The sequence below is a fragment of the Gallus gallus genome, chromosome 11 (assembly GCF_016699485.2).
Source record: "Gallus gallus isolate bGalGal1 chromosome 11, bGalGal1.mat.broiler.GRCg7b, whole genome shotgun sequence".
Classification (NCBI taxonomy): Eukaryota; Metazoa; Chordata; class Aves; order Galliformes; family Phasianidae; genus Gallus; species Gallus gallus.
Genome location: NC_052542.1, coordinates 18,084,967 through 18,109,428, shown reverse-complemented (window position 1 = coordinate 18,109,428; position 24,462 = coordinate 18,084,967). Strand labels below are relative to the sequence as shown.

The following is a 24,462-nucleotide window of genomic DNA, read 5'->3' as shown; positions in this document are numbered from 1 at the left end:
AGCTATATTTAAAACATTTAATACAGATGTGTTTTGACAAGGCCTGTCGTCGTTTCCAGCGAGCGCTGGAGATGTGCTTCCCTCCCTTAAAAACACAACGAGACCCAAACACCAAAGAACAGCGCTTTGCGACTTCTCTCCCTCCTTCCTCCTCACCCCCAGCGCACAGAAGCGGCCCCTGCGCCCATGCAGGACGTGGCACGAAGGGGGCTGGAAGCTCCAGATCTCACCCGCGACCCCAGACCACCTTCAGCTGCAGAGGCGGCTGCAATGTGCAGGGACTCAACAGAAGAACTAACCCGATCAACACGCTTTGCTCCCGGAGCGCGGCCGGAGCTCGCTACGCTTGAAGAATAGAGAACTGCATAGGGGAAGCCCGGACTCCAGCAGGGCTCAGAGGGCTTCTGCCTCCTTGGCCGCCTTCTCCAGCCTCTCGGTGACGAGGCCGAGGTCCGCGTTCTTGTCCAGCTTCATGTAGGTGTCGGTGCGGAGGGCGTGGATCGTCACCCAGTCGGGCAGCAGCTCAGCCAGGAGCCGCAGGTGCTTCTCCATCTCACCTGCAGGGATGCGTGCAGACAACAGCTCAGCTCCCAGCCCGGCGAGCCCCACCGCCGCGCCGCCTGCAGCCCCGCACCCCCCACCTGCTGCCATCTGTGTGGGGAAGCTGTCGGCCATACGGGCACACGCCAGCTCCATGGGCAGCGCCGGCTTCTTCTCTGCCACGAAGACCCCACGCAGGATGCGGGCCATGGCCGGCAGTCGGCCCAGCATGGCCAGCCGCTCCTCCTGCCCCATCTCCCGCGTCATCAGCGCCTGCAGCCGCCGGGCCTCCTTAGCACGGATCTGGGGAGCAGAGAGAGGGGTCAGGCGCAGGTGGGGCCCCCCCGGGGCCGCGGCCAGGATGGAATTACTCACCCTCTCCAGCAGCTCCTGGGACACCCCTTTGAGAGCGCTGGAGGTGCTGGCAGGGGATGCTGCTTTGGAAAGCGCCGGTTCCTCCGCACCGGCTTCAGCGCTTCTTAAGGCCAGGTTGGCAAGAGCTTTTTCCATCTGCTCATGTGGACGGAGGAGGAGTTGGGTTACAGCTGGGAGGAAGGAGAAGTTTCCCCTCCGCCGCCCCCTCCCATCCCCGGGGCCACCCTGCAGCAGCCCAGCGCTCCCCCCACGTGCATCAGACCCATCTGCGTGGGGCACGACCTCACCTCCAGCCCCAGGGGCGGCTCCTCCAGCCTCATACACACTGATGTTCAACGCGTGTTCCCATCTTACAGCACCGAGTTGGCCCACACAGGAGCAGCCCTTCCCCACCCCCACCTGGACCCAGCGGGATGGCTGCTGTGGGGCAGTGGCTGGGTGCTCCCTGCTCACCTTAGTGCTCATTGTGCCCCGAGCTGCACTCAGCACCTCCTGCGCCGTGCTGACCCTGTCCTCTTGCGGCGGCTGCGGCAGCTCTGCTGGGCTGATGTCAGGCACCTCATCCACGTTGAAGCGGGGATGCCAGCGGGTCAGCTTGTCCTCCGGCACCTCCATGGGAGGGCTCAGCGCAGCCAGGAATGCCTGCAGCGGGGTGAGAATGTGGCAGCTGGCTTGGGGAAAGCCGGAACCGGGAGAAATCCCAGCAGCCACGCATTCCTTGTTCTCCATGCTGCACTACTGTCCTCCCACCCGCTCCTTCAGGGAGCGAGAACAGCCTGGCCCCCTGACAGAGGGCTGGGGCTCACCGCGTGGTGCTGCTTGACGATGTTCACCAGGCTGCGGTGGAACTCCTTCCTGCGCTCCAGCAGGCGTGATGCTGACAGGTGAGGACGGCCGCACAGCTGCTCATCTGCAGGGAGAGAGCAGCATCACAGCAAAGCCCTGAGGGTACAGCAGCAGAGCTGCAGGGCTGAGCCACGCTCAGGTTGTTTCGGACCCAGCAGGTCCCAGCCACGTGTGTACCTTCCCCCAGCACTGGCTCCAGCGTCAGCTGGTACTGCGACTTCTTCACGCCGCTGCTGTAGGTGGGGATGTTCTTCTCCTGGCGGAAGCGGTAGGAGGTGGGGTACACTGCCTTGATCTGCCCCACGTGCCGCTCCTCGAACTGCCTGCAACGGCACCAGGGAGGTGGGGAACCCCGAGGGCTGATGCAGGGAAGCAGCCCCAGCTGCACGGCAGCACTGCTGCAGACTCACTTGCGCATCATGTCCTGCACGCCCTGCTTGACCTTGGCAAAGGTGATGGTCTCGGCACGGTTGAAAAGCATCCCGGCAATGGTGTCCACGCTGCGGAACATCTCTGCCAGCACTTTGTACTTGTAGGGCAGTGTCAGCCCTGGTGGCGTGTCCTGTGCCAGGGCATGGAAGCGCTGGTACGCGGGGAGCTGTGTGCTGCTGGGAACGGAGAGGGGTCACTGGGACAGCCCTGAGCCTGCTTGGAGCCCAGCAGGGCTGAGATGGGAGCAGCATGCCCCCCAGGCTTGGGGCAGGTCCCGTCTGCTCCCCCCCATCCCAGCATCCCACACTGGTCCCAGCTCACAGTACTCTGGGATGGCAAACCCTCTGGGCTCAGGGCTTTGCCCACAGCAGGGCTGATCCGAGGGACCCCGCTGCCGCTGTCACCAGAAATGCAACACTGCATGGGCAGAGCAGCACCGTGGCCCTTTCCCTCGTGGCAGCGACCCCGCAATGCCCCACTTTCCTCCTCGGAGCTGTTTCTCACCTATTCTGTGCTGCTATCGGAGCCTCTGTCCCGGTGACCCCAGGCTGCCCCGTCCCACTGCCTGCTGCCTTGGCACGGAGCCGCAGCTCCAGGCCCCGCAGGCTCTGCAGGCGGCTCCGCAGCTCAGCGCCGACCCCAGCGGGGATGGGGGGCGGTTGGGTGGGGGGCTTCATCCTCATCCTCTGCAGGCGGCTCTGCAGCGTGGCCAGCTCCTCCTGCGGGGTCAGGGACAGTTAGCAAAGGATGAAGGCGCAAAGGGAAGCGATCAGGTGGAGACCCCAGTAGGGCATAAAGCCCCCTCCCCCCATCCCCGTACCTGCTCCAGGCGCGGTGTGGTCCCGCTGTCCTGCTCCGGGCTGGGGGTGCACAACCTGCTGGCTATGGGGGGCTGCGGTGGGCCCAGCGATGCGGGGCTGGCAGGCTGCGGATCAGCAAGAGCTAGGATTAGGGTTAGGGTGAAGCTGGGGCTGCCCATAGGTGTGCGGGCATTCCCAGCACCACCCACGGCCTGAACCCCAGGACGGCTTCCCCCATCCAAACACCGGGACCCCGACGCCCCAAACCCCCCCCCGATCATACACTGGAGATCCCTCTATTCAAGCATCATGGTCACCCCCCAGATCAAACACCGGGTAGAGGACGGTGCCCCGCTTTCACGCCCGCCCCCCCCACCGCCCACCTCCGGCCCCGCATCCCGCGGCAGCTCCAGCCGCTTCCGCGCCGACTTTCCGCCCCGCTCCCCGCCGGGGGTCTCCGCTTCCATCTCCCGGCGGCTCCGTTTCCTGCCCGCCATCCGCGGCACCGCCGGGGCAGCGCTGCGGGTCGGGGTGCGCGGCGATGCGGGAGGCGGGGAAACGGCCCCATGGTTCCGGGGCTCCGGGGGGGCGACGAGGGCGGCCTTGAGCCCGCGGGCGCCGTGCTTGGCGGGGAGGCTGACGGCGGCTTTGGTGCGGCCGAAGAAATCGGTGAGGCGGAGCTGCGCCATTCCCAGCCGCGGGGTCCCCGCCGACGGTTCCGCTGCGGGCCGCGGCGCGGGCGCGCTAAACTCGCCGCGCTTGGCGGGAACTCGCGCGAACTGCGGCTCCGCCCACCGGCGGGTCACGTGGGGCGGAATTGGCGCCACGGGGCTCTTAAAGGCGCCGCTCTCGTTTGGCCGCGTTGCTGCACGTGGGGAGGCGGGTGGGGCCGTGCTTTCTGTTTGGGAGTGGGGGTGGAGGGGGGGCAGAGCACGCAGCTCCCGGAGCAGCTCCCAGCAGGCACGCCGGGCTGGAGGCTGCTTCTCTTATCTCGTCTTCCTAACCTGAGCGCCGCTGGGCTTGCAGCGAGGGCTCCGCTGCGGGATGCAGTTTGGGCTCGGGGCAGCGGGGCAGGACGGAGTTCGGCCCGTTTCCTTCCCCCGCAGGCGGTCCGAGCGGGAGGACGCAGCTGGGGAAGGCTCTGCAGTTTCGGCGCTGAGCTCCCAAGGCAGCTCACAGAGGCGCGGGGTGCCCACCTGCACGGCCACGCGTTAATGGCGCTGCCCGGATACGGGTGCAGCCCGCTTGCCTGGAAAGCGCCTGGCCGGGCACTCGGGCCGCGCCCGCAGCGCATTAACGCAGGGGCCGCGTTGCGCTCCAGCCTGAGTCTGAAAGCCGGAGCGGGGCACTCAGCGTAGGGCACGGATGTGCGAGCAGGGCTCTGGGGTGCCGTTCCCGGCGCCCATTTACTCCCGCAGCCTCCGGGCCCGGCCGCGATGCAGTGGGAGCTCCGGGCTGGGATGCGGTGCGCATCGCCCTCTCTGTGCCCGCTCTGCCACGGATCCGCGGGGTTCGCGCAGCGGATCGGCGCGGCGGTGCCCGGAGGTGGCCCAGGTGTGAGCTGAGGGCTGCGGCACGGCGACGGGGCGCGGGGCTGCCGGGTCATTGGAGAACAAACGCGGAGAAGCCAAAGAATGCGGGGAATGCCACGGGCCGATGCTTCCCGCTCGGGGTGGGAGCGGCGGAGGTTTCCAGCGCTGCCCCTATACCGGGCTGTAGGGATGGACTCCCGCAGCTCTATGGGGCGGCGCTCCCTCCCCGTCTCCAGCGACTCTCCTTCAGGCGCTGCCCATCCCGACGCACTCAGCCTCAATTAACTGCGGTCTTTTCTTTTACGACGAGCGGGCAGAAGAAGCGCACGATCTTAAGAGCTAGGATTTCTTTATTTGTTTGCTTGTTTCCCCCCCCCCCCAATCCCTCCCGCCCCGCCGCTTTCCTGCGGAGCCGCTGGAAAGGCTGAGAGCGGCCAACTCGCCACACCGATGGCCGCAACGCCCGCGGGCGGCGCTAGGCGGGGCCGGGCCGAGGGGGCCGGGCGGTGCCGCGTATAAAAGCAGCGGCGGGGCGGGGGGAAGCGCGTTCCCTCGCAGCGCTCCGGGTCCGGCCCTGCGGGGCGGAACGGGAACGGCCCGGCGCGGTATGGCCCGGCCCGCGGCCGCCTGAAGCATGGAGCGGCGGGCGCTGTGCGCGGGGCTCTACTGGCTGCTGCTGCCGCTCGCCCTGCTCGCCGGTGGGTGCACGTGTCGCGCGTTGTTTGTACCGGAGGGGCTCGGGGCTATCCCTCATTGGGGGGGTCGGGCCGCGGGCTCACGGTGTGGGGGTGACCCCCTCCCCCGTTACCCCCCCGCTGCGTCGTTCCCACCGGTGAATGGGAGCCGGGACGCGGCGCTGGGGGTTGGGAGGGGGGACGCAACTTTTTCCCTGCCCGGAGCCGCAGACGGAGCGGCGCTCGGGGGCTGCGGGCAGCGCTGTCATTCGCGGCCGCCCCGTCCCGCGTCCCCGGGGCCGTACGGACGGAGCCCCGCGCACCCCCCGGCCGTGCGCCGCGTTGGGGCGGCCGCTCCGCGCACCACCCGCCGCGGGGAGCGCTCGGCCCCCAGCCTGGAAAATCCCCGCGTCCCCCCGAGCGGGACGAGAATCGGCCCTTTGAACTTCGGGACCGGCCGAGAGGAAAACCTTTCCGGCTCCGTGGGGCTCCGTCAACACGCGCGGTTCAACGGGCTCCTTGTGCGGGGACCCCCCCGGGCCGTGCCACCCCCCGGCGGAGCGCTGCCCGTCCCCGCGGTGCTGGCGGAGGAAGTCGGTGCCGGGTGAAAAGCTTCTTTCTGCAGTTTGCTGTGCGCGAGGAGTGACTCAGTGCATCGTGCAGGATGTGAGGAGGTTAATTATAACCCTGCCTGCAAACCGGGCCGGGAAGGTGGTGGCCGGGCTCCGCTTGCACAAGGCCGGGCTCATCCCGTGCGGTCGCGCGTGTCCCCCCCGGTGCCGCCTGCCGTTGGGATCCGCGGTGCCGTGGCCGCGTTGCGGGACGGGCTGCTGCTCCGGCACGGCGTTCCGCCCCCCCCCCCCCCCGTCCTTCCCGGTGGCTTTTGGGGCCCCGCTCGGCAGCGCTGTCCCGGGATATGAGGTCAAAATAGAAGTGCGGGTGACTCAGCGGGTGCTCGTTGGGCAGCTGGGCTCCCTGCACGGGGGGTAAACTGAGGCACGGGGCGGGTGGGAGCCCCGCAGCCTTCCTGCCCCTGCGATCGAGTCCTTCCCCGACGTCCGCAGGATGTGTGCAGGCGGCTCCCAGCCAGCCCGGTGCGGGCGGTGGCCGGACCCTGCGGCACGGTGTGGGGCAGCCCCCCGCTGGCCGTGGCCCTATAGGGGTACGGCTCCATAGGGCCGGATTCCCACCCGCTATGGGGGTAGACGTACCCCCCACACGCTGCGCCGCGTGCAGCCACCCCCCTCCCCGCCCCCCAGACTGCCCATCCCACCCAGCAGCCCTCAGGCCTTTGGGCAGCGCTTCCCTAAAGATGCGCCCCCCGAAATGAGGGGAGGTTCTGGGCTGGAGTGGGGTGAGGACACACCACCCCCTCCTCCCCCCCCACACAACCCCAAGAGCGGGGTGTGGGGGTCGTGGGGAGCGCTGCGGGCGCGGTGCCCGGCGTGGGCTGCGGCCAACTGCCTCCTGCGGTCAGGTGCTTTTTTTAAACGAGGGGAAATAAGAGGAGGGAAAAAAAAAAAAAGAGGGGAAAAAAAACAAAAAAAACTGCCACCAAATGTCTCCAAGAGCAATAAGTCCGTTTCCTCCCAAGGGCGGTCCTGGGGGATGGGCTGTGCGGGGTTGGGGTGGGCGACGCTCCGTCCTTCGGTGCTGCGGGGCGCGTTGGTGTCCCGCGTGGGTTTGCAGGGGATGTCGGGGCGCGGTGGGGTTTCACCCCCGGCCTGCGGCTGCGGGGATGCCCTGAGCGTCTGGGATACCCCCTGCGGCTGCTGGGGACGGAGGCGTCGGTTCAGACGTCCCGATGTCGAGCTTTAGGGCGCTGGGTTGGCTCCAACCCCCCCTGTGTGGCCGCCCCATCCCTTTGCGGCCCCGCTGCTTTGGGGCAGGGCTGGCGCTTGGGGCCGAGCTGCCCGTTCCACCTCTCTGCTCCCTCTTCCTCTATGCGCGGCGCAGATAAGGACTCGGGGCGGGACGGCCGCGCGGTTTGTCCCCAATGGTCGCAGTCGGTGCTGTGGGGGACGTCGGGGCCGTCCCCATCCGTGGTTGATGGGCTGGCGTCGAGCACCGCTCCCCCGGCGAGGCTTCCCCATCCCGTCCCACCCGGCTGTAGGGTTTCCCAGGCTGCGCTCCGAGGAGATCCCGTAGCATCCCCGTGGGGGGCCGGACGGCCCCTGCCCCGCGCTGGCAGCACCAGGATGGGTTTTCCACACAAACAGGATATGGCGGGGCTGCTGCTTCTTCCCGGAAAGCAGAGATGGGGCTGCGAGTGGGAATGTGCCCGCGGCCGCTTCTCGCCGGGCTCTCACTGCTGCGGAGGGGCTGCGGGGGTCGTTCCTTGTCCTGCAGAGAGCGCGGAGAGGCGCTGATGCCAACCAGCGGGGCCGCGTGCAGCCAGCACTGCCAGCGGGGTGCTGGGCGGGGGGTCGGGGTCCCAGCACCACTCGGGGTCTGGGAGCCACCTCCGCCCTACGGCTCCGTCCCATCTGACCCCCCGTCTCCCCGCTGCTGTTGTGCTGATAACGGGGGCAAACGAGGCGCTGCTGCGGCCCTCTCTCTGCGTGGCCCCCCACCCTGCCGGGGGGTCCTGGGATGGATCCGGCGCCAGGGGGAGGCTGCAGGCCGGCAATAGGGAGCGGCAGCGCATCTTTCCCGGCTCCCCGCGCTGCGGTTTGTCCCGTCGGCACACGAACGCTACCGACAGCCGGGCGGACCCAGCAGGGAGGCGCCCAGCATAGAGCAGCTCTTACCTCACAGGAGCAAAACCTCGTGGGCGGTGGGTGCTGCTGGCACGCAGAGGGGGCGGTGGGTGCCACCCCCCCACCCAAACACCCCCCCGGCCGGCTCTGTGCAGCGGAGGCAGCGCGGTGGGGAGCGGCCGTCCCGGTGCCGCGGGGCAGTTCGCCTTTGGCACACTCTGCACTCCCGGCGCTGCCAAACTGGTTTCCCCCCCCCCCCCCCACCTCTCTCTCCGTGCTGCGCTTTCCCCGCTGTCAGCACGGAGGGGAACCGGTTTGCTGTGCCGGTGCAGGACAGCGGTGGGAGCCCCATCCCGTGGCGCTGGGAGGGTCTGGGGGGCGGCGGCGCCCCCCCTCCCCCTCCCCCCCGGTGTTGGCCACTCTATGGCGCGTCCCTCCTTCCCATCCCTCGTGGCGCTGCGGGTGACCCCAAACCCGCGATGCCGCAGGGGCGATGTCCCCGACCCGTGGTGGCACGAAGCGGCTGAGCCACGCCATCGCAAGTTGTCCCTATGGCACATACGTGCTGTGCCAGTGCTGCTCCCCCCCCCCCCCTCCCCCGCGACAGCCCTCCGCCCCGCTGATGCTCTGGGCACCGATCCCCCTTCTGGCCATCATTGGGGTGACCCCAACCCCCCCAGGGACCCCCAGGGTCTGTCCAGAGCGCACGGGTGGCTCTGGCTGCCCCTCGCCGGGCTCCGCTCCCCGCCGGGCCGGCTGCTCATGGCTGGCGGCGGCGAGAGGAATAGTTGTTCCATGAGATCATGGCTCTGCCGAACTGCAGCGAGCAACGCTCGGCGTGCGGGGAGGTGACGCGGGATGGGGTCACCGCTGGGAGGCGGCGGTGTCCCCAACGAGCGCGGGGACGTGAGCGGCACCCAACCCCGCTCGGGGGCTCCCCGGACACGGGGCGGGCGGGGACTCCTCGGTAGCCCCGCGTTGGGGTCCGCGGGGAGGCTCGTGTGCTGCTGCAGGATGCTCCGTCCCATTAAAACCTCGTAAACACAGGAAGGGCCGCGCCGGGCTCTCAGCACGTCCCCTGGCGCCCGGCCCACCCCAGCGCCCTGCCCGGCAGTGGGGGGTCGGGTCCTTCTGGTTCGGATGGGAGCAGACCCTCCTCGGGGCTGTCCCGGGGTCCGCATCGTTTTGGAGCGAGCCAAGCGGGGTGCTCTCAGCGAGCATCCCGGTTATGGGGTCCCTACGGGGGACGGACGGCACAGCGCGGCCCCGGTGCCCCCAACCCTGCCCACCCTGTGCCTCCAGCCTGCCTGTTCCGCTTCAACGCCCTCTCCCTGGTGTACCTGCTGTACCTCCTGCTGCTGCCGTGGTTCCCGGGACCGGCTGACGTCTCAGGTGAGGTCACTGCATCCCGGGCTCGGGGACCGTCCGTGGGGTTTGGGACTATTTTTAGGGGATGCGCGCCGTCCCTCCTGCAGGTACCCGTTCCTCCTTTGTGGTTTCCCCGGGGCTGGGCGGCTCCACGTGGCAGCCTCGTTTGGTTAATTATAGTCTGGCGCAACTATTAATAGTCCTCCCGCTGCGAGGTGGCCAATTTCGAGCCTCGGCCCTATTAACCAGAAACCTCAGGGCCGCTCCTGGTGCGTGGCCCTGTGCCCGGGCGGGTGCCCGGGATGTGCCCCCTGCAGCCTGGGAAGTGAGGGGCTGAGGGCACGGCCGCAGATGGGGGAGTTCTGGGATGGGACGGGGCCGGGAGGAAGCGCTGTGCTGCGATCCCGTTGCTGAGTGCTGGCTATGGGTGAATGGAGAAGGGAGTGTGGTCCTGGGCTCCCGCACCGCCCTGCGCCTCAGTTTCCCAAGCGGTGTGGCAGAAAGCGGCTCCTGGGGGGGGCTGAGGGGTGGGGGGGGCTGGCAGCACTGCGACGGCACCAGCGTACCCTTCCCAGGAGTTCAGAGTGGGGATGCTGGCACCCCTGGGGGCTGCTCGGGGCGATGGGTGCCCATCTCTTGCAGGTCACGCCGGCCGCCTCCTCAAAGCTCTGTTGGGGACCAGCCTCCTCTTCCTCCTCGCCCACTTCGTTTTCCAGATATGCCTGTACACGCTGCCTGCCCTGGACCAGCTGCTGGGGCCCAGCTGTGAGTACCCCTCCGCCTGGTGCCACGTGCCCCCTGAGTCCCCACGCTGGTGGCATTTGGGTGCAGGACCCCACCTACCACATGCTATGGGGCTGCTGTGGGGTCGGTGCCACCCTAACACCTCCGTGCTTCCCCGCAGGCAGCAGCTGGGAGGTCCTCGCCCGGCACATCGGGGTCACCAGGTACGGCTCCCATAACATTGGTTGCGGCCGCTGGTGGTGGAGACCCCCCCCCAACCCCACTTTTTCTCCCCCCCCCCCCCCAGGCTGGACTTGGGTGACCTCCCCAACTCAGTGCGCCTGGTGGCCCCTGATGTCGGCATCCTGCTGGTCTCATCCCTCTGCCTGTGTCTGTGCCACCGCCTCGTCCCCAAGGGCAGCGCTGCCGCCCGCAGACCGGAGTCCCAGCAGCCCCCTGAGCAGGTGAGGTGACGCCGGTGCCACCGGCAGCGCTCCTCCTGCACGGCCCCTATCCGGCCCTGCTTGTCCCCATGGGGACATCCCGGTGCCTGGGGACCCGGGCTGGGATCCGGGTTGGGGCTGCGCGGTGGGGAGCGTTGTTTGGGCGGTCAGCAATGGATTGGGTCCCCCCTGTGCCTCCCCCTCCCCGGGGTGACTCAGCCGCGGAGGAGTGCCCGTGTTTGCTCCCGCGTTTCCATAGGGATCCCACAAACAGCCCAGCCCCATAGAGCTGCTCGATGTGGGATGGCAGAGCACGGGCTGCCCACGGCTGGGGATGGAGCCAGCTGGGAGCTGCGCCGTGCCATGCAGTGCCGTGCAGTGCCGTGCAGTGCCGTGCAGTGCCGTGCTATGCCATGCCAGCCCTGTGCGGGTGGCACCAGCATCACCCACGCAGCTCTGTGCTGATGGCACCTCCACGTCCCAGCCCCATTTTGGGTGCATCCCGCAGCCCCATGCGGGCTGTGCTGTAACCGGAGCGCTGGCAGCGTGGATGCCTTTGCAGTGAGCACGGGAGGCAGCCTGGAAAAAAGCTCAGTGCTGGGAACCCGGCTGCTGCTGCCAAGAAAAACAGCCGTGTTTCAGAGGCGCTTTCCAAGGGGCTGGGAGATAAACACGGCCAGGTGCAGGGCTGGGCCACGTGCAGAGGGGAAACTGAGGCACGGCCAGCAGCGGGGACTGGGGGAGCACATGGGGGGGGGTTGGGGCTCACTGCTGTGCTTCGCTGCAGGGGGAAGAGCAGGACGTGGAGCGGCGCGGTGGCACGGCCGGCGGGGACGCACCGCTCAGCGCCAGGCTGCGGGTGACGGCACACTGGGTGCTGTGGGCGGCCGGGAAGGGGTTGGCCATCCTGCTGCTGGCCTTGGCCGGTGGGTCTGGGGCTGGGGAGGGGGTATGCGGTGAGTCTGGGGGATGCCCGGTTGGGGGGTGCGGGTGACTGACCGCCCGCGGGGCGCTGCTCTGCAGGGATCACCCTGCCCTCCGCCTCCTCCAGCGTCTACTACGTGCTGTTCGTGGGGCTGTGCACCTGGTGGGCATGCCACCTCCCCTCCAGCCGCGCTGCCTTCGATGCCCTCTGCGTCCTCGTCGGCCTCTACGCTGCTGCCCACCTCCTGTGCCTCTATGCCTATCAAGCACCCTTCGTGCAGGGGGTCTTCCCGCCCCCCACCATCTGGGCACGGTGAGTGGTGCCGCAGGTGTCCCCCTCCACGTGTGCCCCCCCCCCACGGGTCCCCACGTCCCCAGGGATGGTTTGCAGCCGGCACGGCTCCTGCTTGGCTCCCATCCTGCTCACAGCCCAGCGCTGTGGGGATGGAGACACTGCTGGTTCCAGGGAGTTAATGCCATCCATGTCCCCCTCCCTCTCCTCGCAGGGTGTTTGGCTTCAAGGACATCATCCTATACAGCAACTGCTCCCGACCCAACGCCCTCCAGCTCAACACCGACCACCCCTGGCCCGTCTACGCCAACCCTGGCATCCTGCTGCTGCTCTACTACACCGTGGCCACGCTGCTGAAGCTGCGCCGCCTGGATGCCAGGGTGAGGGGCTGTGGGGCTGCGTGCACCCCAATGGCCCAGGGGGTGTGGTGGAGTGGGTGCTGTTCTCGGGGATGGGACCCCCCCAGGTTGCAGCTGACTCTTTGCTCTTGCAGAGAGCAGCAGTGCCAGCACAGTCCCCAACGCGGGATCTGGTGGAGCTGGAGAGCTGGCCCAAGGACAGCGATGGCGTGGCTGAAGACACCAAGGTGAGCTGGGGGAGCAGCACCCCGGTGCTCCGGGGGTGCCAGTGTGTGCTCAGCCCTCTCTGCCCCTTCCACCCTCCAGCCCATGCTGTCCTCCAGCGCTGGGAAGCGGAGCACGGAGAACTGCACCGTCCACGTCATGGGTGATGCCACGCCACTGGGTAAGCCCAGCCCCAGTGCTGCCCCATCCCTGCCCTGCAGTGGGGCAGAGGCTCACAGCTCCTGTTCTCCTGGCCAGGCAGGGACCGTCCGGCGGAGCGGCTGCCCCTGCAGGCACTGTGGCACGTCATCATGAACCAGAGCTACGTCTGCGCCCTCATTGCCATGATGGTAAGGCGGGCACCCCGTCGTGGCCCCTAGGAATTTTTCTCCAAGCCGTGAGCCTGAAGAAGGGGAGAAGCTGAGCTTTTCTGTCCCCCAGGTGTGGAGCATCACCTACCACAGCTGGCTGACCTTCGTGCTGCTGCTCTGGTCCTGCCTCATCTGGATCGTGCGCAGCCGGCACCACTTCGCCATGCTCTGCTCACCCTTCCTGCTGCTTTATGGCATTGCTCTCTGCAGCCTGCAGTACGTCTGGGGCATGGACCTGGGCCCCGAGCTGCCCACCCGTGTCGGCCTTATGAGCCTGGAGCAGCTGGGGCTGGTGCGCCCCAAGTACCCCTGCCTGGACCTGGGGGCCAAGGTACCCCCTGCACCATCCCCATCCCCATCCCTGTGGTGCCCACCAGCTCTGCTCACCGCCTATCCCTGCAGCTCCTGCTCACCCTCACCTTCTGGCTGCTGGTACGGCAGTTCATTAAGGAGAAGCTGCTAACGAGGACGTGCCCAGCCACCCCGCTGCTGGAGGTGACCGTTTCGGATACAGGTGAGGGTCCCTCGGTGCTGCTGGGGGCTGTCCCCATGCCACCCACGGTGCCAGCAGTGCCATGCCTTGCAGAACCTGGCCAACAGCGGGATGTGCTGAAGGCACTGGGGGCTCTGGTGAGGGATTTCTATGCCAAGTATTGGATCTGTGTGTGCGCCGGTATGTTCATCGTGGTCAGCTTCGCCGGGCGCCTCGTGGTCTACAAGATCGTCTACATGTTCCTCTTCCTCCTCTGCCTCACCCTCTTCCAGGTACAGGGGGTGGAGGTGCTGGCCCCAGATGGCGTGTGCACCCAGTGGCACCGCACTGACGTCCCCATCCCTGCAGGTGTACTACACCCTATGGCGCAAAGTGCTGAAGGGCTTCTGGTGGCTGGTGGTGGCCTACACCATGCTGGTGCTCATCGCCGTCTACACCTTCCAGTTCGAGGACTTCCCCATGTACTGGAGGAACCTGACGGGTCTCACCAACGAGCAGTGAGTGTCCCCATCCCGCCGTGGTGTCCCCATCCTGCCATGGTGTCCCCACCAGTGCAGTGGCACCAGGGCATGGCCAGGAGATGCGTTACACGCAGGGAAACCGAGGCACAGAAGGTTTGCCTTGCTGAGGACACTCATGCGTGGCAAAGGGGATGGAGGTGGCCCCACGCTGACCACAATATCCCCTCCCTTCCAGGCTGGGTGACCTGGGTCTGGAGCAGTTCAGTGTCTCCGAGCTCTTCTCCAGCACCCTCATCCCGGGCTTCTTTCTGCTGGCCTGCATCCTTCAGCTTCACTACTTCCACCGCCCCTTCATGCACATCACTGACCTGGAGCACATCCCTGCCTCCGAGCCGCAGCCCTGCCACATCCCCCGGCCCGAGGAGCTGCATGGCAGCCGGCTGCTGCGAGATGCAGTTGTTGCTGAGAGTGCCAGGACTGAGGGGGGAGAGTCTGACACTGCCTCACAGGGTACTGCCAGGGGTGGGGCGTCCTTGGGGATGGGGATGGGATGGGATGTCCTCCAAGCTGAGGAATTGATAAGGGATGGGTCGGAGTGTCCTTTGTGCCTTGGAGAGTACAGGGCTGGGTTGGGTTGTCTCCTGAGCCGTGGATGAGCCAGGAGGGATAGGATGGGCTGGGGTGTTCTCTGAAGTCTGGAGGGTACGGGGGTGGATTGGAGCGTTCTCCAAAATCAGTAAGGGGACAGAAGGATATGGGGATGGGTCTGGGGTGTCCTCCGATATTTGGAGGACGCAGGAATGGATGGGAGTATCCTCCAAGCCAAGTAGGGGCCAGGAGAATACAGGGCAGAGTCAGAGTGTCCTCCAAACCTGGGAGAGGAGGATACAGGGATGCACCGGGGGGTCCTTCGGGCCAAGAAAGGGATGGAAGTGATTACAGAGGTGTGTTGGGGTGTCCTGAGCCTGGGAGAGTACGGGGGTGGATCAGGGCATCCCCCAAGCCTGGAAGGGGGGGGGATAGGGTTGGGGTACCCTCCAAACCCACGACGCTCTGTGTCCTCACAGCACCCAGCAAGTGGGGGCTGGTGCTGGAGCGCCTCATCGTGCTGGGCTGGACCTTCTCGGACACGCTGACCCGCGGGCAGGTCTTCGTGGGGCGCCTGCTGGAGCTGCATATCCTCAAGCTGGTGGCCCTCTACACCGTCTGGGTGGCCCTGCAGGAGGTATGGCACAGGGGCTGGGGGTCCTGGCGGGTGTCCCACGGCGCTGACGCCGTCACTGCCCCCAGGTATCGCTGATGAATTTCTTGCTGGTGCTGCTGTGGGCTTTCGCCATGCCTTACTGCCGCTTCCGCCACATGGCCTCGTGCCTCTCCACCGTCTGGACCTGCATCATCATCGTCTGCAAGATGCTCTACCAGCTCAAGATCGTCGACCCCAGCGAGTACTCCAGCAACTGCACCCAGGTGCCGGGGCGGGGATGGGGATGGGGATGGAGGTGGGGTCCGATGGCTGCGGGTGCTGACGCTGCGTCCTCCGGCAGCCCCTGCTCAACGGCACCAACCTGAGCCCGGAGGAGATGGGCAACTCCACGCTGTACCGCGGCCCCGTGGACCCCGCCAACTGGTTCGGCATCCGCAAGGGCTTCCCCAACCTGGGCTACATCCAGGTGGGCGGGGATGGTGGGCAGCGATGGGGCGGGGATGCTCTGCGCTCTGAGCACAGTGGGGCTGAGCACCCCTCGCCCCCCCCAGAACCACCTCCTGGTGCTGCTGCTGCTGGTGCTGGAGGCGGTGGTGTATCGGCGCCAGGAGTATTACCGTAAGCAGCACCAGCTGGTGGTCCCCATCACTGAGACCATCTTTGAGGACGTGTCCCGTGAGCAGCTGGACCACGGCTTGGTCACCTGTGCCAAGTACTTCCTCAACTACTTCTACTACAAATTTGGCTTGGAGGTGGGCAGTGCGGGCTACGGGGCAACGCGGGGCACGCGGTACGTGTGGAGCTGAGCTCCTGAGCCTCCCCAAACCCAGATCTGCTTCCTGATGACGGTGAACGTGATCGGGCAGAGGATGAACTTCATGGTGATCCTGCACGGCTGCTGGCTGGTCGTCATCCTGACACGGCGCCGGCGGGCGGCCATCGCACGCCTTTGGCCCAAGTATTGCCTCTTCCTCGTGGTCTTCCTCCTCTACCAGTACCTGCTGTGTGTCGGCATGCCGCCTGCTCTCTGCATGGGTAAGGGGTATGGGGAATGGGCTGGGGGGCGCTGGGGGGGCCGAGATGTAGTGTGGTGCTGTTCCACCTCCCCAGATTACCCGTGGCGCTGGAGCCAGTCCCTCCCCATGAACTCGGCGCTCATCAAGTGGCTCTACCTGCCTGATTTCTTCGTGGCCCCCAAATCCACCAACCTCATCAGTGAGTGCCCCCCGGGATGGGCGGGGGGAGGCTGGGGCTGAGGGCTGGGGTCTGCATGGCCGCACGCCCCCAAAAGGTGGGAGGGGTCATTCATTGAGGTGGGGCTCAGGAGGTACCACACCCATTTGGGATAAGAAGAGGAGAAATACCCCGACCCCTTTAGGGTGAAGAAGGGGTGCACGGGTGGCCACATCCCTTGGGGGAGGAGCTTGGTTGAACGTGCACCCCATTGAGAATGAGGGGCTATGAATGGCCGCAGCCCCTTTGGGAACCACTCAATGGGAAGCCCCGCCCCCTTTTGGTTGACCACGCCCACTTGCACCGAGGGGGCGTGGCTCTTCGAAGCCCCGCCCCCAATGGCTGAGCCATGTGCCTGCAGATGACTTCGTGCTGCTGCTGTGCGCGGCGCAGCAGTGGAGGGTGTTTGTGGCCGAGCGCACCGAGGAGTGGCTGCGGGCTGCGGGTGACAATGCAGACCGGCCGGACCTGGAGCGAGAGCCACACAACCCCACCCCCAACTTCATCCACTGCCGGTGGGTACCCACGGCTGGGGGGCATGGAGAGAGGGGTGGGATCTGCAGGCAGTGGGACGTGCTGGGATGAGGTCCCCAAGGATAGGGGTTGGGATGGGGTCCTCCGGGATGGGGTTGCAGCAGCATAGGGCCGGGGTGGCCCTCCCATAGGCTGGGTTGTGACCTCCTACCACCAAGGTGGTACCCCTGTAGCTGGGTCAGGATGCCCTGAGGGGGTGGTGGGACCTTCTGGGGAGGTGCAGTGATGGTGCAGGAATCCACTGAGCACTGGGATACGCATGAACTGGGGCAGGCACTTTGTACCCCGTGACGAGCACCAGGTCACTGATGGGCACTGGAACCCTTAGATAGGGAACTGCTGGTTTGGTTGTGGAGGTGTAGCACTTCGCTGCGCCCTGACCCCACATAGAGCTGAGTGCAGGTGCTGGGAGGGGATGGGGACCCTGCTCTGAGCACCCCATTCTGCAGGTCCTACCTGGACATGGCGAAGGTGGTGGTCTTCCGTTACCTCTTCTGGTTTGTCCTGGTGGTGGTCTTCATCACCGGGGCCACCCGCATCAGCCTCTTCGGCCTCGGCTACCTGCTCGCCTGCTTCTACCTCCTGCTCTTCGGCACTGCCATGCTGCGCAAGCCAGCACGGGCACGCCTCGTGCTCTGGGACTGCCTCATCCTCTACAACATCACTGTCATCATCTCCAAAAACATGCTGTCGGTGAGGGCGCCGTTCCCGGGGCTGCTCCTCGGGTCACCCAGGTGGGTGCAGAGGGACCAACCCTGCGCTCTGCCCGCAGCTCCTCTCCTGCGTCTTCGTGCAGCAGATGCAGAGCAACTTCTGCTGGGTGATCCAACTCTTCAGCCTGGTCTGCACCGTCAAGGGCTACTACGACCGTGAGCACTGGCACAGGGTGGGCTGGGGCTGAAGGGAGCATTTTGGGGTGCTGCTTCACCTGCCCCCCACCCCTCTGCTTGCCAGCCAAGGAGATGGGCAAGGACCAGGACTGCTCGCTGCCGGTGGAGGAGGCTGGCATCATCTGGGACAGCATCTGCTTCTTCTTCCTCCTGCTCCAGCGCCGCGTCTTCCTCAGCTACTACTTCTTGCACGTCATGCTGGACCTCCAAGCTTCTGCCCTGCAGGCTTCCAGGTGGGGAAGGGGGTGTCCGCGGGGTCCCTGAGGGGGCTGGGTGACGATACCCACCACCCACTGTCCCCATTGCTGCAGGGGTGTCGCACTGTTCAGAGCCAGCCTCATGAAGAGCATGCGCTCCCACCGGCAGGCTGAGAAGAAGTCGCTGGCTCAGCTCAAAAGGCAGTGAGTGGGTTTTGGGGGGGGGGAGAGAGGGGGTTCTTGGGGCACCTCCCAAACCCCCTGGAGCTGTTGGGGCACCTTGGGGTGCAGGGAGTGCCTGGGGGGGTGCAGGGTACCCAGCATGGTGATGGAGCACTGGGGATCTGGGGAGCTCTGGAGCATCCCGTGCCGCATCCCCACAGGATGGAACGGATCCGTGCCAAGCAGGAGAAGTACCACCAGGAGCGGCTGCCGGGTGGTGAGGGGCAGGATGGGGCCAGGGCAGGTGAGAGCCGGTGGGGGGGTCCCCAGCCCCTCCAGCCCCCTTCTGTCACCAGAGTGGTGGCCTCAACCCGTCACCAACTCTTACCCCAACGTCCCCATCCCTTGCTGTGCAAGGACCGGTGCAGCCCAGCAGAGCGCACGGCGGTCGAACCCCCCCACACACACCCCCACGCCGTGCACTGGGGTGGGTGCCCCCATGGTGGCCCCGCTCAGCCCCCACTGCCGTTCCACAGCGCCCAGCAGCCCTGCGGACCCTGCCCGGCAGAGGGAGCGGTGGTGGCGGCCATGGTTAGACCACGCCGCAGGTATTGCCCCGCGTGGGGCGCGGGCGGCACGCGGTGCCACCGAGGGGAGCGACGGTGACGGTGCTTTTGGCGAGGTGACGCCCCGCATGCCTCCTATCCCTGCTCTTGGCATTAACCGGGGCGTTCTCTGCTTATGTGCACTAACGGGGCGTGCGGTAGGGGCGCCTGCAGGACTCGGCGCTGGAGGGACGCCTCTCTGGGGACATCGAACTGTTTGGCACTGAGGTCCCCAGTGGGGTCCCTGTGGGTGTCCTTGGCACTGAGCACAGGGGAGATGGCAATGGGGACAGCTTGGGCACCAGCCGTGCCGTGTCACCCTGCGTCACGCTGTGCTGTGACACCCTCTGTCACCCCAACAGTGCTGCATTCCGGGGAATACTTCCTCTTTGAGTCAGACAGTGAGGAAGAGGAGGAGGCAGCAGTGCCCGAGGAGCCGCGGCCAGGCAGGCAGAGTGCCTTCCAGGTGGGCCTGGTGGGAGTTGGGTGGTGCCAGCCGTGCTGCCGGGTGCTGACAGCCCCCTCCCCAATGCAGCTTGCCTATCAGGCCTGGATGACCAACACCAGGACAGCGCTGAGGCAGCAGGAGCGCGAGCAGCAGGAGGCTCTGGGCGATGAGCTCACTGCAGGTGGGACTGGCTCATCCCAAAATGGGGCTACCAGACCCCCAAAATGGGGCTACTGCACCCTAAAATGGGGCTGGGGGTGCTCTGGCTGGGGAGGAAAGTGGTCTTGTCCTGCTGTTTGCAGTTGGGGTCCTATAACAGGGCATCATCTCCATGGGGTTCCCAGTGCGTGTGTGTATTCTCAGATGGCAAATATAGGGCTGGGAGCAAGCTGTGTCCATTCTTGAATGTTTAAGAGGGAGGGCAGTCTTGGTGACGGGCAGAAAAGCCACAAAGGGGGTTCAGAAGTGGTGTCTCATCTCATCACGGGGAGGGCATGACTTGCTGCCTACCTTGCAGGGGACAGCAGAGCGAGGGAGGAGGCATTAGAGGCGCCCGAAGAGGCTGATGGCCAGGAGGAGGAAGAGGAGGAGGAGGAAGGATCTGGTAGGTGGGCGGCAGGACCCCACCAGCCATGGCAGGGGGTGCCCTGAGTGGGTGCAGAGCCACGAGCCCCTCTCTCCTCGCCCAGCAGAGCGGGGCAATGTGCTGCAGCGGGCGCTGAACACCCTGCGCTTCCTGTGGGTGCTGTGCCAGGCCATGGTGGATGGTCTCACCCAGTGGCTGGATGCCTGCACGCAGGAGCACACCGACATGTCCACCGTGCTGCGGCTCGAGAGATACGTCCTGACGCAGCGCCTGGCCAAGGTGACACCTTGGGGGGGGGGGTGGTGGCACGTGGGACCGCAGCACCGCGGTGGTGCTGACCCTATGCGTGCTGTAGGGTGAGGATGTGCACCGCGGGGTGCTGGATGAGCTCTACCTGCTGCCACCCGAGGAGCCCCAAGAGGAGCCACAAAATGGCATCGCTTCCAGGCAGGTGCATAGAAACCCCCCCCGGGGTGCCCACCCGACTGCTGCGGGGGCTGCTGAGGAGGGCGCTCACCCCGTGCTGTCCGCAGTGGGTGCAATGGAGCTGAGTGTGAACAAAGGGCTGAGCCCCCCGCAGCAGAGTACCCTCTGCAGAGAGGCAGCCAGGAGCAGGTGGCAAGCTGGGGGTCACGGGAGGACGTGGCGGGGTCTCGGGAGCTGCTGGCCCTGCCACAGAACCGGAGCCGGACAGCCAGCGAGCTGCTGGTGAGCAGGTATGGTGCGGGGATGGGGGTGATGGGGATGGAGATGGGGACGAAGGCATTGGGGACGGTGGTGACGACAGGGATGGGAACGGAGATGATGTGGACAATGGTGGTGATGGGGATGCAGTGGGACTGGGGTGCAGGCTCAGCCCCTGTGCCCCGCAGGAGGCTGTACTTTGCCGAGCTGGAGGAGTCGGAGAAGTTCTACCAGTCCCACAACCGCTTTCTGAAGCTGCTGCTGGCCGTCTACCACTGCGTGGCCGCCCACTCCGAGCTGCTCTGCTACTTCATCATCATCCTCAACAACATGGTGACCGCCTCCGTCATCTCCCTCTTCCTGCCCATCCTTGTCTTCCTCTGGGCCATGCTCTCCATCCCCCGGCCCAGCAAACGCTTCTGGATGACTGCCATCGTCTTCACTGAGGTGGGCAGGAGGTGGCCGTGCAGAGCACGATGACACGACGATGCCCAGCTCTGGCTGCCGCCTACTGACACCCATATCCCTGCAGGTGATGGTGGTGGTGAAATACCTCTTCCAGTTTGGTTTCTTCCCTTGGAACGGCTACGCCATGCTGGTGCGTAATGAGGGCAAGCCCTTTTTCCCACCCCGCATCCTGGGGCTGGAGAAGACCGACCGCTACATCAAATACGACCTTATTCAGCTCCTGGCACTCTTCTTCCACCGCTCGCTGCTGCTGGTGAGCCCTGGGGGTGCTTCGTGGGTGAGGGCTGGTGGTGACCAGAGCCCCACTGTGCCCCCGTGACCCTTGTCCTTCCCAGTGCTATGGGCTGTGGGACCACGAGGAGGATCCCTTTGCCAAGAAGAAGCCAGAGGTGGAGCAGGCAGAGGATGAGGAGGAGGAGGAGGAGCGGCAGGAGGAAGCGGGGTCCCCAGCGGTGCCAGCAGAGCCAGGAGCTCTGGGTGCAGCTGTGGGGTCAGAGCCGGAGGGCGATGCCCGGGGGCAGAAGGAGGGGAGTGGGGATGGAGCAACACATCTCCGCTTCAGGAGGAAGAGGAGGCGAGGCAAGGAGCCAGCAGCAGTGGTGGAGGAAGGTGAGTGCCTGGAATTGGGCAAGATGTGGTCTTGCAGGGAGCCGGGTGGTCACCCATGCTGCTTGTCACTCACAGAGGATGGGGAGGAGGAGGAGGAGGGAGAGGAAGAGGAAGAGGTGGAAGAGGAGGAGGCAAAACAGAGCCACTCTCAGAAGAAGCTGAAGGCGTTTGGTCTCCGGGTCAAGCTCTTCTTCCTCACCATGTGAGTGCCCCACGGTGTGGGTTGGGGGGGGGACCACAGCTTGCAGCCCACCGGTCACCTGTCCCCCATCCCTGCCTCCTCCAGGGCACAAAACATGTACCAGCCCGTGCGTGGGTTCTTCCACGACATCCTGCACACCCAGTACCGGGCAGCCACCGACGTCTATGCCTTCATGTTCCTGGCTGATGTGGTCGACTTCATCATCATCATCTTTGGTTTCTGGGCCTTCGGGGTGAGCAGGGGGCTCTGCAGGGTGCCGGATGGTGGGATCCCAATGTGAGGTCAGGCAGAGCTGCGTCCTCACCTCTTTGCTTTCCCCAGAAACACTCAGCGGCCGCCGACATCACCTCCTCCCTGTCGGATGACCAAGTCCCAGAGGCCTTCCTGGTCATGCTGCTCATCCAGTTCACCACCATGGTGATCGACCGCGCGCTCTACCTCCGTAAGACCGTACTGGGCAAGCTCATCTTCCAGGTCATCCTGGTCTTCAGCATCCATCTCTGGATGTTCTTCATCCTGCCAGCCGTCACTGAAAGGTACCGGTCCCCATTGAGCAACCCCTAAAAGATGTCCTCAGATGTGGTCCTTGGGTGGCCCGTGGGGTGGTTGCTTTATGTGTCCCGGGATGGGGGCTTGGGCAGCCAGAGGAGTGACACATCCCTCCCGCAGGTTGTTCAGCCTCAACACAGTGGCCCAGCTGTGGTACTTCGTCAAGTGCATCTACTTCTCGCTGTCAGCCTACCAGATCCGCTGTGGCTACCCCACCCGCATCCTGGGCAACTTCCTCACCAAGAAATACAACCACCTCAACCTCTTCCTCTTCCAGGGGTACGGGGCAGCGGGTGGCACGGGGACGGGTTGCCTCACTTGGGTGGGTGGAGCTGTAACAGCCCCATTTCCCCGTGCCCCCCAGGTTCCGCCTCGTGCCCTTCCTGGTGGAGCTGCGTGCCGTCATGGATTGGGTCTGGACCGACACCACGCTGTCGCTGTCCAACTGGATGTGTGTGGAAGACATCTACGCCAACATCTTCATCATCAAGTGCAGCCGTGAGACAGAGAAGGTACGGCCCCATTGAGCCCACTGCCATTGGGGTGGCTCCAGCTGGGTCCAACCAGGCAGCCCGTGCTGTCTCTCTGTCTCTCTGCAGAAATACCCGCAGCCCAAAGGGCAGAAGAAGAAGAAGATCGTCAAGTACGGCATGGGTGGCCTCATCATCCTCTTCCTGGTGGCCATCATCTGGTTCCCACTGCTCTTCATGTCGCTGGTGCGCTCGGTGGTGGGCGTCGTCAACCACCCCATCGACGTCACCGTCACCCTCAAGCTGGGGGGGTACGAGGTGAGGATGGGGGGCAAGCTCTGCACTGGGCACCGGGATCCCACCCTGACCGCACCGTATCCCCCCAGCCTCTGTTCACCATGAGTGCCCAGCAGCAGTCCATCCAACCCTTCACGCCGCAGGACTACGAAGCGCTGACCAACGAATTCGAGAGGCAGCCGGTAGCCCCAAAGCCCCGCAGTCCCCTTCCTCTGTCCCCAGTGGGCACCCCGACGGGTGCTGATCCGCGTGCCCCATTCCGTCCCCAGGTGGCCATGCAGTTCATCACGCTGTACGGCTATGAGGACATCGTCACAGCGCGCATTGAGGGCAGCTCGGGCTCCCTGTGGAGCATCAGCCCTCCCAGCCGCGAGCAGATGCGGCGAGAGCTGCAGAATGGCTCCTCTGACATCACCCTGCGCCTCACCTGGACCTTCCAGAGGTAACAGCGGGGTTACTGGGAGGGGGGGACAGCCCTATCTGTGCCCCCCAGCAAACCTGTGTGCCTGCAGGGACCTGGGGAAGGGCGGCACGGTGGAGCACACCTTCGACAAGCACACCACCGACCTGCAGCCCGGAGCACCCGAGCGCATGGAGCTGGCCCAGTTACTGCAGGGCACCCGTGATGCCCCCGTGTGAGTGTCCCTGAGGGGGGGCTCAGGGAAAGGGGACACCCCCAGGGGTGGTGATTCACTCTGCTTTGTTGCAGGCAAGTGCCCAAACTCTTCCCCAAATACATCCGGGCACCCAACGGCCCCGAAGCCAACCCGGTCAAGCAGCTGCTGCCAGGTGGGTCCCATTGTCTGTTGTATACATGAGGGGGGTCTTGCCCATCGTGCCGTGCCCTGACCCTCCTGTCCACCCCGCAGATGGAGAGGACAGCTACCTGGATGTCGAGGTGCAGCTGAAACGGGAGCGCTCAGGCTCGGGGCAGGGCAGTGACAGCTTCCTGGAGTGGTGGGTGGTGCGGCTGAAGGATGCTCCGGCACGCGACGGCAACATCCTGCCCATGGTCATCTTCAATGACAAAGTCAGCCCCCCCAGCCTGGGCTTTTTGGCTGGCTATGGGTGCGTAGGGGGGCAGGGGAGGGAGCTGGGGGTCGTGGCGAGGGGGGAACGAAGGTGGTTTCATCCCATCCCCTTGCAGGATCATGGGGCTGTATGTCTCCATCGTGCTGGTGATTGGCAAGTTCGTGCGAGGCTTCTTCAGCGAGATCTCGCATTCCATCATGTTTGAGGAGCTGCCCTGCGTGGACCGCATCCTGAAGCTGTGCCAGGACATCTTCCTGGTGCGGGAGACGGGAGAGCTGGAGCTGGAGGAGGAGCTCTACGCCAAGCTCATCTTCCTCTACCGCTCACCCGAGACCATGATCAAGTGGACGAGGGAGAAGGAGTAAGGGGAAGGGACTCCAGCCCCTCCCACGGGGACATCACCGCCAATGCCTTAAGCAGCCCTGCGGGGTCGCATCCTGCTGGGGGCACGGGACGGTGCTTTTAGAAGGAGGATCTCATCCTCACCTTGCTTTGAAGCCGTCCAACCGTCAGAGACCACGTTGTGCCTTCTCTGGGGGGCTGGCCAGCTGCGGGGGGTGGCAGGAGCTGATGCCACGTCCCCCTGGCTGCTGGGGTTGGGCACGAGCCAGCATCCCCCTGCACCCCTCAGCCCCCCTCCACAACCAGGTTGAACTCTAAAGCAATACCCCCACAGCCCCAGAACGGGGGGGGCACGGTGCTGTGACCCCCACAGCCCCAGAACGGGGGGGGGGGCGCGGTGCTGTGGCCCCCCAC

General features: G+C 65.8%; 2 protein-coding genes across 5 annotated transcripts; one reads left to right on the top strand and one right to left on the bottom strand.

Annotated features, from left to right (window-relative positions):
• Positions 1 to 3: 3 nt before the first annotated feature.
• Positions 4 to 3,776, bottom strand: CDT1 (chromatin licensing and DNA replication factor 1). The gene is made up of 10 exons (XM_423919.8): positions 3,377 to 3,776; positions 3,014 to 3,118; positions 2,698 to 2,912; positions 2,172 to 2,369; positions 1,939 to 2,084; positions 1,722 to 1,825; positions 1,369 to 1,557; positions 916 to 1,050; positions 642 to 843; positions 4 to 557 (listed from the first exon to the last, which is right to left on the bottom strand). The coding sequence occupies exons 1-10, from the start codon at positions 3,680 to 3,682 to the stop codon at positions 394 to 396; spliced, it is 1,764 nt and encodes a 587-aa protein (XP_423919.5). The 5' UTR covers positions 3,683 to 3,776; the 3' UTR covers positions 4 to 393.
• Positions 3,777 to 5,069: 1,293 nt separating this feature from the next.
• PIEZO1 (piezo type mechanosensitive ion channel component 1) lies at positions 5,070 to 24,414 on the top strand. Of its 4 annotated transcripts, none has more exons than XM_015292666.4 (50): positions 5,070 to 5,223; positions 9,201 to 9,290; positions 9,909 to 10,031; positions 10,171 to 10,213; positions 10,297 to 10,453; positions 11,220 to 11,358; positions 11,456 to 11,669; positions 11,863 to 12,028; positions 12,142 to 12,234; positions 12,314 to 12,392; positions 12,470 to 12,561; positions 12,653 to 12,913; positions 12,985 to 13,096; positions 13,169 to 13,347; positions 13,424 to 13,572; positions 13,772 to 14,046; positions 14,604 to 14,761; positions 14,827 to 15,003; positions 15,081 to 15,206; positions 15,292 to 15,492; positions 15,571 to 15,775; positions 15,851 to 15,955; positions 16,335 to 16,488; positions 16,957 to 17,200; positions 17,280 to 17,376; positions 17,462 to 17,630; positions 17,709 to 17,798; positions 17,978 to 18,060; positions 18,293 to 18,364; positions 18,724 to 18,827; positions 18,897 to 18,990; positions 19,327 to 19,413; positions 19,502 to 19,674; positions 19,751 to 19,842; positions 19,929 to 20,111; positions 20,268 to 20,526; positions 20,612 to 20,800; positions 20,883 to 21,156; positions 21,232 to 21,358; positions 21,443 to 21,590; positions 21,680 to 21,894; positions 22,028 to 22,186; positions 22,272 to 22,419; positions 22,507 to 22,695; positions 22,764 to 22,856; positions 22,944 to 23,116; positions 23,187 to 23,309; positions 23,384 to 23,463; positions 23,544 to 23,742; positions 23,822 to 24,414. In XM_015292666.4, the coding sequence occupies exons 1-50, from the start codon at positions 5,160 to 5,162 to the stop codon at positions 24,069 to 24,071; spliced, it is 7,476 nt and encodes a 2,491-aa protein (XP_015148152.2). In that variant the 5' UTR covers positions 5,070 to 5,159; the 3' UTR covers positions 24,072 to 24,414. The 4 variants fall into 4 exon arrangements, with proteins under 4 accessions (XP_015148152.2, XP_015148150.2, XP_040563209.1 ...); XM_015292664.4 differs by having other exon boundaries at positions 19,499 to 19,674; XM_040707275.2 differs by lacking the exon at positions 18,293 to 18,364.
• Positions 24,415 to 24,462: the final 48 nt, after the last annotated feature.

What these genes read in the sequence shown, in the direction of transcription:
- CDT1 (XM_423919.8), bottom strand. Translation starts at nt 3,682, where the DNA reads ATGGCGCAGCTCCGCCTCACCGATTTCTTCGGCCGCACCAAAGCCGCC. An exon ending in CGCGGGATGCGGGGCCGGAG is followed by an intron (nt 3,119 to 3,376) that starts GTGGGCGGTGGG and finishes GCTGATCCGCAG; the next exon opens with CCTGCCAGCCCCGCATCGCT. An exon ending in GGAGCCAGTGCTGGGGGAAG is followed by an intron (nt 1,826 to 1,938) that starts GTACACACGTGG and finishes CTCTCCCTGCAG; the next exon opens with ATGAGCAGCTGTGCGGCCGT.
- PIEZO1 (XM_015292664.4), top strand. Translation starts at nt 5,160, where the DNA reads ATGGAGCGGCGGGCGCTGTGCGCGGGGCTCTACTGGCTGCTGCTGCCG. An exon ending in GCAGGCAGAGTGCCTTCCAG is followed by an intron (nt 18,828 to 18,896) that starts GTGGGCCTGGTG and finishes TCCCCAATGCAG; the next exon opens with CTTGCCTATCAGGCCTGGAT. An exon ending in GGAGGAGGAGGAAGGATCTG is followed by an intron (nt 19,414 to 19,498) that starts GTAGGTGGGCGG and finishes CTCCTCGCCCAG; the next exon opens with CAGAGCGGGGCAATGTGCTG.